The following is a 15076-nucleotide window of genomic DNA, read 5'->3' as shown; positions in this document are numbered from 1 at the left end:
TCAAGCTTGGCAGGAATCGCTTTTATTAGCCCAGCTATCCTACCAGCCCTGTAATTTTTTTTTTTTTTTTTTTTTAATTTGCATTGGTTTTGCCTACTCATGTCTGTGTGAGGGCACTGGATCCCTTGGAACAGGAGTTACAAACAGTCTTGAGCTGCTATGTGGATGCTGGGACTTGAACCCAGGTCTTCTAGAAAAGCAGCCAGTGCTATTAACTGCTGATGCACACCTCTCCAGCCCCCACCCCCTGCACCCTTAACCCTATATGTTTAAGACAGGATCTCATGTAGTCCAAGCTGACCTTAAACTCAGAGACCTACCTGCCTCTGCCTCCCAAGTGCTGGATCCAGCTACTTTTTAAACTACCACTCATGTACATGTGCACTTCAAAGTGATGCAAATGATATCACAGCACAAGCTGTTTCACTGAGATCTTACCTACTGTACAAATCAACTTCACAGTGCAACAAGACTTAGAGAGTATCAGAATGAATATAAAAGCAAGACTACAAATTGATGCTTTTGGAGATTTTTTTCTTTTGATGATCAATTTCAAAACACACTACAGGGAGGGTGGAATGAGTAGGAAAAAAAAAAAATCCTTTATTTTCCTGTTAACACTAAACCATATATTCACAAAGTGTTCCAATTACTCAGTCAGATCTGTAACCCAGTCACTACCTTTAATGTTCACTGAGAAATAGTCAAGTGACAGAAATCTACTGTGAGACTCCAACTAGAGAACAATAACATTACTACATATAATTTACGAGCTTAGGTTTGTCTCTCAGGTATTTATCAAGTTTATTTAAAAATTACTAACCCCAGTGGTTATGGTAACAGTAATATGAACACCTAATTTCAGTCAACGTTCTATTCATTGTGAACATAAAACTTCTTAAAAGGTAGTTTCAGCTACAGTACAGTGATGACCTTGACCACGGGCACAGGGCAGGCTCGGACAGGCATCAACTATACACACACTCTCAGTATGCAGTCATTTCCCACGCTCTTCTATGCATACTTGTCTCAACACAAATCATGTCTTCAAATAATTAGAAAAACAAACAAGTTAAATGCATTTTTCATTTTCATTTGAAAATAACTCATAAATAAAAAGAAGTTCCTCCTGTTTGTTAAATCAGTAGAGATGGCTGGCTTCAACTGTCCCAACTACAGGCACAGTCCCATCCCATCTTACTGTCTCATTACAGCATGGCACTGAGAACCCAGAACGTTAGGGAACTTCACCAAATACGTTCTAAATCTGCACTTAAATTTTTAAGACTCGAGAAATAAAAAAAAAAAAAAAAAAAAAAAAAAAAAAAAGTATGACCACTCATCAACACCACTGGAACCTGTGAATTACTGTAAATAAATCTTATATGTGCATATAATTCAAACAATAAGCTTCTGGGAGAGAGAATAAAATAAATACACTATCTTTTCCATATGTATTTAATGCTGCCTAGAGTTAGATGAAAAGATTAATATTACTAACAGGAAGAACCAAACTATATTAAGGACTATTTTCTAAGTAGTTACAATTATTTCCCAAAACAAAGGTAGGCAGGAGCCTATGCAGTACAGACTTCCTGTAGTGTAATGTCACTGCAAGTATGAGGTATGCTCTGTAAGCAATTAATACAAATATAAATAGGGAAAAGCCACCATTAACCATAGCTTGGTAAATAAATCTCTTGACTAGTGTAGTTTGAGGAGAGGACTAAGGGAAACAAGAAGGGGCAGGTTGTCCATGGGAATATCATGTATGTGCCTTATCATCACCAGGTATTTAATAATCCACTGTCACAAAAAAGATACTGTTTCTAAGTAGTACACTGACCTAGAATACACTCTATGTAGCAGAGTGAGATTATTTAGTATTACTACACCTCCTTGCATTTCTCTGAACATCTACATAATTGGTTATGCATATCAAAAACTATAAACAGACCTTTTAAACACTTTTATCTCTTTTTGGAAAAGTTAACAGTACAGATGGAATACTACTGAATTTTCTAAAATATCAAAACTTAGAGGGTAAAACTAAAGAATATTATCATCTCTTTAGTAAATGGCTTGTGTGAAACCCAAGCTCACTCTTAAAGATTTGAAAGGATTGTGATCCAATGATTGTTTAGCAGCAATTTACCAAACTGTAAATTCTTTTATTAACAGGCATTATAAACAGATAATACTAAACTTATTTAAAAACCATGAGTGCCACACCAGTGAATATACAGCTCATGAATAACTTAAAATGTATTTCCCATTTTAAAAGGCAACACATAGCATACAAAAACCTATACTAAACAAATAAGCTATAATATGGATACATGATTGATGTGTCTAAAATGATATATATATACAGTACATAATTGTTAATTATGTGATCAGTACATTGTTCTACATGATTCCCTTCAGGCTTCACTTTCTCCAGAAACTGAATTCTGAACTTCCTCTTCTAAAATTGGTACAATCAGGTTATCCTTTGACATCAAATTATATTTCATCACAAATTTAGTAAACCGATGACATAAAAATGTTTCGTTCTGTAGAAAGAAAAAGAAAAAAGTCATTTTACTATCTAAAATCAAAAGGCTAGAAATAGTACCAACACACATTACTGTCATGCTGACAAGACTGTATTAAGATAATTACTGACATACTGTGCTGTCAGTAAACTTGACACAAGCTAGGGTCATCTTGGAAGAGGGAGCCTCAATTGAGAAAAGGCCTCACCAGATTGGCCTATAGGCAGGCCTGTGGGGCAGACATATACTCTTAATTGATGTGCACAGTGCCATTCCTGGGCAGATGGTCTTAGAATATGTAAGAAAGCAGGCTGAACCTTTAATCCCAGTGCTTAGGAGACTCAATCTGGGGGATGTCAAAGAATTTAAGGTCATCCTGGTCTACATAATGAGCTCCACGTCAGTCAAAGCTATACAGTCACAAAAAAACAAAACAAGCAGGCGATGATGGTGCACACCTTTAATCCTAGCACTTGGGAAGCAGAGGCACGCAATCTTTGTGAGTTTCAGGTCAGCTTGGCCTACACAGAGAGTTCCAGGACAGCCATGGGTACATAGTGAAACCGGGTCTCAGACCAAAACAAACAAACAAATAAATAACTAGCTGGGCAGTGGTGGTGGACGCCTATGATCCCAGCGCTCAGGAGGCAGACACAGGAGGATCTCTGTGAGTTCAAGATATGGAAAGAAAGCAGGCAGAGCAAACCATGAGGAGCAAGCCAATAACAGTGTCCTCCATGGCCTCTGCACCAGCTCCTGCACTGACATCAAGAGGTGTAAGCAGAACTAAATCTTTTCCTGTTCAAGTTGCTTTTGGTCATGGTCTTTATCACAGCAATGTAAAACAAGCTAAGACATACACTTACTTCATATTCATCAAATATCTGCCGGTGATGAAAATAGGCATGTGAAAATATTCTATAAATCCTACGACACACTGATCCTAGTTTTGCTACAGATGATTCTTTTATGCTAACCCTAAAAAGAGAGAGAGAGAAAAAAAAAATAAACATATTCACAGGCTGAATAAAACATCAGAAATACATATGTCAATCTTCTCAATTCCCAAGTGTGGAAACCAACACCCAAGAAAAAACAGTGTCTGGACCAAAGTTAGAGTGTTGCAAGTGCAAAGAGTAGGTCACTCTTTGGTCCTGGACCAGTGCCCTCTCTACTCAGTCACAGCACCTTAGTGAAAAGCAGTACTATACTTCTGAAACTTTGTTAAAGGAGAATGCACTTAAAATGAATCCTTGACACCTCAAAACTTACAAAAACTTACTAAAACCCAAGACTTTAAAAATAGTTTACACTTTAGTATTCTGTCAAATGTAGGACTTGAAACCACTAAGAAGACTCATTATTTTATCCTATAGAACCTGTTTTTGCTTCCTTTGTATTTTTGAAAATCAAAATATGGATTTCTAATTCTCTTTCAGAATACAAGATATGGAGAAAAAAGTCAGATATTTTCTGTGTTTTTTACCGAGTATTTTAGGTGAGGTTTGTACAGTTAATCATTTTGGGGGGGGACCTCTAATTCCATCTACTTTGTAACAAATACCAATTCCTTAATGGAAAAAAGACCAATCATGAGCCAAGTATGGTTTAGACAATTGTAATCCCAGTACTTACAAGCACAGGCAGGATGATCACCCCAAATTCATGAGGAGTTTAAGCTGGATGATGATTTAGGCTAACATGGGCTACACAGACCCTGTCTCAAAACACCATACATGTTTATACATGTCTTTAGTCCTAGCTCTGGGGAAAAAGAGGTAGGTGGATCTGTGAGTTCAAGGTCATGCTGATCTATAGAATGAGTTGGAGGCCACCCAAGGCTATATAATGGGACTCAGTCTCAAAAACACAATTTTTTAAGAACTTACAAACCATGGGAGAAAAAAATCCATTTTCAGTTTTAAGAAGGGAGGTGGAGGGGGGAACTCATAAACCTCACCAGTAACACAATACATGCAGAGTTTTCTCCCAATTCTTAGAAAAACCTATAAACAAGACATGATAGGATGCCTGTCAAGTTGCCTTCTAAATAACTGTTTATATTGCCAAATCTGTTTTTGTAGGAGTCTTGAGTAACTATGGAGACTGATAGGAGGTCAAAATACTAAGAACAAATGACTACTATGTGCTCAGCCATAAATGGGACATCTATATCACCCCTTCAAAGCTCAGGGAATATTGAGGAAGGAGAAGCAATAATGTAAGAGTGAGAGGATGGAAGGGAAGTGTAGAACGCTGACTTCCAGGTATGAAATGGGTGATGCACTTTTGAACTCACAGCACTGTGATTACCTGTACGAGTGGACACCCCAACCTGTCAGGGACTAGGGAAGCCCCACTCCTCCCTGAGAATCTACATTCTGCTAACTATTGTCGGGGAAGGAAAACACACTAGGGTATAGTGCACATGCTCTTGTAAATAAACTCATCCATGTACCTAATGAAACTAACTAGGGGGGACACACATGTGGTGGGGGAGGGGCAACAGAGAGGGAGGAAGGGAGAGAGGAGAAGAGAGAGAAAGAAAACAGAAGGGGGATAGTTGGGAAAAGGAAAGGGATGAGTGAGATAAGAGAGGAGCACAGAGTGAACAGTATCAAAATACATTACATATATAATAAAATGCATGCTATACATGCATGTCATAATATGTATAGTAGATGCAATTAAATGTATGTTAACGTTTTGCTTAAAAATGTTACAGGTGAAAATAAACAAAAACAAGCAGTCTCCCTTACGAAACTCTGCTCTTTATTTCATTAGAGGAGGCTGAGTCTAGCAGGTGGTGAGGACAGGCCTGGAGAAGGACCAACACACAGCAGTAGGAACTAGTACTGACTAAACTGGTTTTGAGCTGAGGGAAACAAGTTCTGATGTTTAACTACAACCTTAATTTCAAACTCAAATAATCTGAACAAGTCAACTATATACTTACTTTAAAAATTATAATCAAATTGTAAAATTGTAACTATTTTCAAATATCAATCTTTTAAAGTTTAAAGTTTTGTTTACCTGCTGGGGAAATATTTATTGCTATTCAGAAGACATGCAGCACCATCAAGTGTGTGTCTTGTATAGTCTATAGCAGGACACTAGAAAAGAGAAAAATCTTCAATGCATTAAAAAGCGGGTATGTATTTGCTAGCTTTTCTTAGCATCGTAACCAACTACCTGACAGAAGCAACATAAAGGAGGAAGGAAGGGTTTCTTCTGGCTCACAGTTCAGAGGTTTTAGTCCACTGTGGTGGGAAGACCCTGGTAGGGAAGGATCACCAACTCGGGGCAGCCAGGAAGCACAGAAAAGGCAGGAAGGGGCAGGTAAGAAAATGTCCTTCAGAGACCAGTTTCCACAGTTCCACTGCTTCTAACCAAATTAGCTTCCAGTTACCACCATCTCTCTTCAGAGCATTAAACCATTTACTGGGCCAGGGCCATCATGACTTAGGTGTCTATAAAACCCTCTAATATACCCACGTAGGTTCTACTCATCCCCTAACCCTCTTCTCAAGCCAATCAAGATGACAGCTAATACTAACCATCTTAGGGATTGTATTCTAAAAACATTACCATATTCTAAGAAAAAGTCCCAGCCACGAATGGTGGCACACACCTTTAATCCCAGCAAATCTACAAAGGCCAGCCTGGTCTACAAAGCTGGACAACCAGGACAACCAAGAAACTCTGTCTTGAAAAACAGGAAGGAAAAAAAAGAAAGAAACGAGAAAACTAGCTCCTTCTGATTTTAGAAGGATTATGAAATATATAACATCAATAAAAAAAAGTTAGCTGGGCATGGTGACTTTAATTCCACCACTGAGGAGACAGAGGCAGGAGGATCTCTGTGAGTTTGAGACCAACTTGGTCTACAGAGTAAGTTCCAGGACAGCCAAGGCTTCACAACAACAAAAAAAAAAAAAAAAAACTGTCTCTAATTAATTAATTAGTCAGTTAATTAATTTTAGAAAGCTTAGTTTTTGCTATGAATTATAGTACCAGGCTTCTAGAAGATAAATTAACTACTTTCATTCCCAACACTGAACCTAAAGAAGACAACATTTAGGACCAGGAAGAACACTAAATCATCTACTCTAGCACTCAGTAGAACTGGAGAAACAGAAGTTTTGAATGACAAGTGACTTACATAGGTTATAGCTTTCATACAGAGATAAGTCTGACCTCTATACACTCAGACCACAATAGGCACACACACACACACGCACGCACACACAAATGAATAAATGTATTTTTAAATTATGTTCAGTAGTTTTGTTTGAGAGCTGGGGAGATGATCAGTGGCTAAGCGTTAGAATGAGCACCTGAGTTCAAATCCCAAGCATCCATGTAAAATTCCAACATGACCACAAACACCCAGAACCTAAGAACGGTTTGGGTTGGAGGGGGGCATGGAGGGGGTAAAAAAGAGGATCTCTAGGGATTGCTGGCTGCCAGCCTAGTTCCAGGTTCTAGAGACCCTGCCTCATGAATAAAGAAAGGGTATAGCCTCCTCTGGTCTCCAGACACATGTACATAGCTGCACATAGAAGTGCATACAAAAGTATTACACTCATACATATTAAACAAGTTCAGCAGTGTTACATATACTCCTAAGACACAACTATGCCCATTATATTCCACAATGTTTCTGTTCAAATATGGGTATGGAATATCCTACAAAGGTTCCCAGATGGTCTCTCGGGGAATCATAGAAACTTTGGGAGATGGGGCCTAGATGTAGGTGGTCATGGGGCAGTGTCCTTGAAGAGAACATTGGCATCCTGGTCCCTTGCTCTCTGTCCTCAGATGCCACATAAGCAGACTTGCTTCACCAAATGCTCCCTACTGAGATGTCTAGCCTCACCTCAGGCCCAGAATGTCAAGTGACCAGGTACTAAAACCTCCCGGTCCTCACCTCTTTTGGAGTTTTATGAGCTGCACAAAGAAAAATCCATTGTTCAGTTGCTGTCATTTGAGTACACGTATCTGGATGGCATTCACTCTGTTAAAAATAATGTTTTTTAGTATGTAGAATGATAATGAAAAGACTTGTCATTTGGGTTACTGTATTTCTATAAAAAAGATAAAAAGAAAATAATTAGAAACTTTGGGTAAATCTAAGCATATAAAAATTAAAAATCAGAACTTTGTGGGGTTGGAGAGATGGCTCAGTGGTTAAAAGTACTGACTGCTCTTCCAGAAGACCTGGGTTCATTCCCAGCACCCATATGGCAGCTCACAACTGTCTATAACTCCTGTTCCAGGGGACCCAATACCCTCATAAAGACATTCATGCAGGCAAAACACCAATGTACATAAAATAAAATAATTTTAAAAATAAAAATCAGAACTTTGAACTTTAACAACAACAAAATATTACCTGAAGTTTGACAGCAAGTCCATTTAATTCAAGGCAGAATTGCCTAAAAATGCAAAAGTCACATTTATTATCCAGGCTTTTTTCTTTTTACTTCTTTTCTTGTTTTATTTCATAAGGATGCCAAGCTGGTCACCCTCCTATACACTAGGAACTCATTTAATTTTTCTGGAAAGTGGCTTAGAAATTTCACCAAGACTCTAGGAAACCAAGTACTTTTTAAGTAGTTAGTCCTCTGAGAATCAATCTACTATAATGCAATTGTCAGAACTATATACAATTCTGTTACAAAGATACTCACATTAACCATGAATACATATGAGAAAACTTCTGATTATGATTAACAACTGGAGGGTAGTAAGTTGTTGATATGTATGATGAAACATGAAAGAAGTTTCATTTATATAAAAATTATGTTTATTTTTATATACAGTCACACACACACACGCACACACACACACACAAAAAAAAGACTAACCTTTTTACAGACTAAAATTTCTTTTTTTCCCCTTTATTTTTGTTTTTTTGAGACAGGGTTTCCCTGTGTTGCCCTGGCTGTTCTGGAACTTGCTCTCTAGAACAGGCTGGCCTCAAACTCAGATTGGCCTGCCTCTGCCAAGTGCTAGAAATTAAAGACATGAGCCACCATCATCTGGTTTAGACTAAAATTTTTAAACTTAGTCAGACATGATGGTCCATGCCTTTAATCTCAGCACTTAGAAGGTAGAGGCAGGAAGATTTCTGAGTTTGAGACCACCCTGGTCTCTATAGTGAGTTCCAGGACAGTGTGGGCTACGCAGAAAAGCCCAGTCTCAACAAACCAAAAGTAATTTATTTACTATTAAAGATTTATTTATTGCCAGGCGGTGGTGGTACACACCTTTAATTCCAGTACTTGGGAGGCAGAGGCAGGAGGATCTCTGTGAACGCCAGCTTGAACAAGCTTCAGGACAGACAAGGCTATTACACAAAGAAACCCTGTCTCAAAAAAACCAAAAAGAAAACAAACAATTATTTATTCTATGTATGAGTGCTCTGTCTGCCATGTACACATCCTCCCTCTAGAGGAGTAGTCAATGCTCTTCTCTGCTGAGCCACCTCTCCACCCTTTGTTTTGTTTAAAATAGTTTTGCTCTGTAGTCTGGAGTAGCCTGAAAGTCAATCCTCTTCCTGCATCAACCTCCAAGTGCTGGATAATAAGCAGGCACCTCAATATCCAGCTACCAGCAAATTTTGTCCTAAGTACAATATTAGACTTTTTCTTTAAAAAAAAAAAAACAAAAAACAAAAAAAAAGTATTTTTACTCAAGAGTATGTATATGCTTGTGGGCTGGGGTTGTCATCTGGAGCTGGAATTACAAGTGGTAGTGAACCATTTGATGTAGTGTGGAGAAATGAACTCCAGTCTAATTGGTTCTGCAGTTAAAATTAAGAGCTGCTGCTCAGTTTCCAGCAACCATGGGGGTGTGGGGGGGGAGGGCACTCACAACCACCTCTATCTCCAAGTCCAGGAACACCAATGCCCACGCCCACTTCTGGCCTCCTCCTGCACCAGGAAAACAGGTCACAAACACATGTAGTCAAACACTCATACACATTAAAAAAAAAAAAAAAATGGTGGGCATGATCAGTCAAGCCTCTAACTCCCAGCACTCAGGCAGATCACAGTTAAGTTCAAGACTGACTTATAGTGAGTTCCAGAACAGCCAGGTTACATAGAGAGACTTTGTCCAAGACCACTGTGAACAAAGCACATGCTATGCATGTATGAAGACTCGAGTTGCAATCCCCAAAACCAATATGTCAGGTGGGGATGGTGGCCCATGTGAAGAAAGGCGATCGACCCCCTGAGCAAAGTTCAGTTGAGACTCTGCCTCAGCAAATATGGCAGAGAAAAATCAAGGAAAGTTTTGAAGATGAAACAGGTACCAAAAACAAAAGAAAAAGAAAAAGGACATATATGAAATAACTAAAAACACCATTTAAGTAAATTTTATTTATTGCTTTGTTGCTAAGTTCCCACTATGTAGTCCTAGCTGGCCTGGAACTTCATTTACATATACAGCAGATCTGGCTTTGCCATCATGCTCAGCCTATTTAAGTATATTAATGGGAGGAAACAAAAGGGAAAGGGTAAATTTTCCTATGATTATACTCCCTTTTAACACTGTGCTTAGACTATCGACAGAGGATATATCATACTAAATGGCACTATTGCTGAATCACCTGTTACCTCCATTACTCAAGTCAGTAAACTGTACAGTTCTGATTGTTCACTAAACAGTAATAAAGGTTGGCAATGAAAGGCGGATCTCTGTGAGTATGAGGTTAGCTTAGTCTACAAAGTGAATTCCAGGACAGTTAGGCCTGTTATACAGAGAATCCTTGTCTCAAAAAACCAAAAAAAAAGTATCTACAATTAAAAATTAAGCAATGGCTTATCTATCCAACTAACTCATTTGGCAGTGCTGTAGGAATAATCAGGCAGCTTCAAATTAACCTACTACAGAGCTACATGTTGTGGAATACTGTTTTTTTAACTGGGCAAAGATGTGTTACATTTGTTTATGCTGTGAATATTACTTTATGTGAAAGTGTGTCATATTTATTTGTGCTGCCTCTGTTAACGATGAAAAGATGTGTTATATTTGTTCTGCATTTGTTAATTATGTAAAGATGTGTTGCTTTTTTCTCAAAATAACCAGATGACACAAAAGCTGCAAAACTTGGCATTTTGATTTACCCAAATTTAATTTGGTTCATAATTATCATTAGGAGGTACTTATTAGTATATTATTACCAGAACTGTTAGTACTGTTCTGAGATTTCATAAAGACCTACCTTAAATGTTCATACTTCCATACACCTTCATCTTGGCCTTCAGGTGGTTCAAGAATTTTGTCAATATTGGAGCAGTCCGCCCTTATATTCTGTTGAATATACTATAAAAAAAGAAATCTATAGTTAATTAAATTTAATGGATACTAAATTTCCTTCTAAATATTTTTAATAGTTCTGTTTTTTTGAGACTATGTAGATCTAGCTGTCCTAGCCTCCAACTCACAGAGATCAGTCTGCCTCTGCCTTCTGAGTGTTGGAATTAAAGGTGTGCACCACTAAGGCTAGCTCAAACATCAATTCTTGGCCTTCTCAGTGATGAAATCACAGGCACACTGGACTTGAATTCCTATTTAAGCCTTTTGCATTGTGGAGATTTGTGGAGAGGGAATGGGTTCTCACTAAGTTGCCCAACTGGTCTGGCAATCAAATCATCCTTCTACCTCAGCCTCCAAGAGTGTCTAACATAGGTACAAGAGAACTGGAATTTTCTCACATTTTTTTTCCACCTCATCATAATGATCTTATATTTTGATGTTCTCAAATAAATACAACTAATCCTGGACCACCTCAAACTCCACATAATGATTCTTTCCCAATCGCTCCCTCCACTCATTTCTTAATCATTTTTATTCTTAGATATCATAATAAAGTTGTATCATTTCTCCCTTTCCACCCTCCAAGTCCTCTCATATTCCCCTCCTTGCTCTCTTTCAATTTCATGGTCTCTTTTTTCATTAACTGCTATATACATACATGTATATTTATATATATTCCTAAATACATACATACAACCTGTTCAGTCTGTTAATAACTCGCTTTTATTGTACTTCACATTATTACACTTTTCAGTCCTGTGGGTTTATTGTTATTGCTGCTGCTATTCTAACAAGTGATGTGGCTAGCCTAAACAATGTATTGGCATCCTTTCTCTAAGTATTTATATACTTTACATCTCCTCTCTGCATCCTGTTTTCATAGGCTCATATTTCAAACCTTTTTTGTTATTATATCTCTTGTACTGACCTGTGATTAACGATCTTTTGGTGTTACTATTTTAAATGTTTGGGGAACCATAATGAATTATCTAAGATGACAACTAAAATTCACAAATGTATGTTCTGAATATTTCACTGACCAGCCATTCCCACATTTCTCCCTCTCCTCAAGTCCCTAAAACATATTATAAATGGAACAATTAATAATAGTCTCTAACCATTCAAGTAAAAGAGTCAATTGTCTATCACTTTTAAATCAAAAGCTAGAAATTACTAAGCTTAGTGAGGAAAACCTTTCAAAAAGCTGAGACAGAGTAGAAATTAGGCCTCCTGTGTTAACAGAAGCCATACTGTGAATGGAAAAGTTCTTAAAGGCACTAAAATGCTGCCTAGTGACCAAATAGTCAAATGAGCTGGCATGTAATTCAGTGGTAGAAAGCTTGCATGTATAAGGCCATTGGGAGTACATCGACCACAGCCTGTAGCCATTCTAATAAATCCCTTTTTAATATATTAAACACACATTAAGTTATATTATATATAAGGTGTGTGTGTCCATTCTATCAGTCTGTTTTTTGAAAAACCTTGAATACAGTGATTGACAGGGGAGGGCCTAGCCCAAGTGGGTGGTGCCGTCCCTAGGCGGGTGGTCCAGGTTAAAAGAAAGCAGACTGAGAAAGCCAGAAGGAGCAAGCATTAAGTATCTCCCTCCATTCATCAGCTTCTACCTCCAGACTCCTGTCCTGACTGCCTTCTTCGGTGATGAACTACAGATGGGGAAGCATAAACCAAATAAACACTTTCCTCCCCAACTTGCTTTTGAACATAGTGTTTCATCATTGCAATGATAACTGTAATTAGGATAGTGCCTGAGGAGGCTGAAAAGGGTGTCCCTGGAACTGGAGTTACAGGTGGCTGAACCACCTAATGTGGGTCTAAGAACAGCAACTCTTAACATCTGAGTTATCTCTCCAACCTCAGGATTTAATACACATTAAACATGCTACCAAATCTCAGATTATTCTTGCTAAGCTACAAAGTTTACTAGACAAATATTATGTAATTAATATAAGAAAGTTATCTGCAATCAATAAAACCACTATTTTTAGTTTCAAGACAAAGACAGTCATCACAGCCAGATATGATACACCTGTAATTCTAGTACTTGGGAGGTAGAGTCAAGAGAATCAGAAGCTCAAGATCATCCTCAGCTGTGTGTCACATTTGCAGACAGCCAGGGCTATAGTCAGACCCCTGTCTCAAAAACAAAGGGAAAAAAACCTGAAGACATTAACTGGATTGCTACAACATCAGAACAAAAGAGATGAGTTTTGATTCTTATGAATGAGTAAAGAAAACTGTTTGGGGAATCCTTAAATTTTTTTTTCCATTCACTAATGTACCATGGGTATGTGGAGGTCAGAGGACAATTTGTGGGACTCGTTTCTCCTTCCACCGTCACCAGGCAGGTTTGATAATAAGTGCCTTTACCCTGTGAGCCATCTCACCAGCCCTATTAATCTTTTTTGAGACAGAGTTTCCACCTGCCTCCACCTCATGCGATGTCTGATACCCTGAGGTCAGAAGACATTATCCAATCCCCTGTAACTGGACTTTCAGACTGCTGTGACATGTGGGTGCTGGAAGCTGAACCTAGGTCCTATGGAAAAACAGCAAGTGCTCTTAACCCCTGAGCCATCTCTCCAGCCCCAAGAGTTTGGGGTTTTTTAAAGATTATTTTCATGTGTATGTGACTAATTTATGTGAACCACATACATGCAGGGGCTCTTGGAAGCCAGAAGCCAGTGTCAGATACCCTTGAACTTAATTATAGGTGATTGTGAGCTGACACATAGGTACTGGCAACCTAATCTGGATCCCCCTACAAGAGCAGTTAAGTGGTCTTAATTACTGAGCTACCTTTCCAGTCTCTATTGAGAGCTCTTTAAATGATGCAGTCAGGGTGGGGAGATGACTCAGAGGTTAAGAGCACTGGTTGCTCTTTCAAAGGACCCAGGTTCAATTCCCAGTACCCATATGGCAGTTCACAACTGTCTGTAACTCCAGTTTCAGGGGAGCCACCACTCTACAGATAAACATGCAGGGAAAACACCAATACACATTTAAAAAAAAAAAAAAGATGCAGCAGGAAAAAAACAATGAGTAGGTCATTTAGGGGGTATTTAGGTTAATTTTATTCAGGTAGTAATTTAGGTTAAGAATGAATAGGTTATTTAGATAGTATTTACATAATAATTTAGGGTATATAAATGACAAATTTAGTAAGGAAATCAAGTGGAGTTTTTTTTTTTTTAAGGCAGTAACATAATGACCTAATACTATATTTTATGTGAGACTTTTTCTAAAGCAGTTTTTAGAAAAAAATTGAGGTCACCAAGTACATAATATAACTCCATACAAAATTATTTCATTGTTTCCAACTTGGGAGAAGATGGAATAAACATGTACCAATCTTCCTCTCCCATTGAATGAAAGCATAGCCTGGCTCTGCTATCTGGTCTGTGATATGGGACCAGCAGAAGGAACAGAGAGCACCACTTGCTGACTGCTCTCTCCAGTATCCCCATCCCAAAAACCCCAAAGTGAGTACCATAATGCTGAAATCAGTCTAAGACAGCAGTTTCCAACCTTTCACAGGGGTCACTTGAGACCATCAGAAAACACAAATATTTACATTACGATTCATGACAGTAGCAAAATTACAATAACTAAGTTTTATGGTTAGGTTAGGGCTTATCACAACATGAAGAACTGTATTAAAGGGTCACAACATTAAGAAGGTTGAGAATCTCTAGTCCAACAGACTATCTCCAGTTCTAGCTCAGGAGTAAATAAAAAAAAAAAAAAGCACTCCTTAGATGTGGGGGTAAGTTCCCTTCTTGTTTGAATAGGAATAGTGTCTCCAAGAAACTGAGTGGTTTAGTGGTCCCAGTTGTTATCTAACACTGTCACTGAGGCACAAAGCAATAAAGCCACCTAATCTCAGACTAAAACCTCCAGAACCCCCAGATGATGATTATGCACACCTTTGATCCTAGCACTAACAAGACCAGCACAAGGGAGGCAGGTGGATCTCTGTCAGTTCGAGGCCAGCTTGGTCTATAGAGCAAGTTTCAGAACAGTCAGGAATGTTACACAGAGAAACCCTGTCTCTAGAAAAAAAATAAAGACAGACCTCCAGAACCATGACCTGAATAAACGTTTTCTTGAGACAGGCTGTCTACAGTTTAGACTCTAAAGTATTCCATTGTAGTAATGATGACTAATAGAAAATCTAAAGGAAAGGACAC

At 38.3% G+C, this 15076-nt stretch overlaps 1 protein-coding gene across 1 annotated transcript in view; it reads right to left on the bottom strand.

The window, feature by feature from the left end:
* Positions 1-584: 584 nt before the first annotated feature.
* The window catches only part of Mob4 (MOB family member 4, phocein), a 24160-nt gene continuing 9668 nt past the window's right edge, over positions 585-15076 (bottom strand). Inside the window, exons 3-8 of the mRNA XM_051190219.1 lie at positions 10771-10871; positions 7933-7975; positions 7468-7554; positions 5571-5650; positions 3404-3515; positions 585-2555 (exon numbers count right to left, since the gene is read on the bottom strand). Of these exons, the coding sequence (XP_051046176.1) occupies positions 2424-2555; positions 3404-3515; positions 5571-5650; positions 7468-7554; positions 7933-7975; positions 10771-10871 (555 nt within the window). The 3' untranslated portion in view covers positions 585-2423. The remainder of the gene's footprint in view (positions 2556-3403; positions 3516-5570; positions 5651-7467; positions 7555-7932; positions 7976-10770; positions 10872-15076) is intronic.

The sequence above is a fragment of the Phodopus roborovskii genome, unplaced genomic scaffold, assembly GCF_943737965.1.
Source record: "Phodopus roborovskii unplaced genomic scaffold, PHOROB, whole genome shotgun sequence".
Lineage (NCBI taxonomy): Eukaryota > Metazoa > Chordata > Mammalia > Rodentia > Cricetidae > Phodopus > Phodopus roborovskii.
The sequence above is the reverse complement of the archived record's forward strand: the minus strand, read 5'-3'. Positions and strand labels throughout refer to the sequence as shown.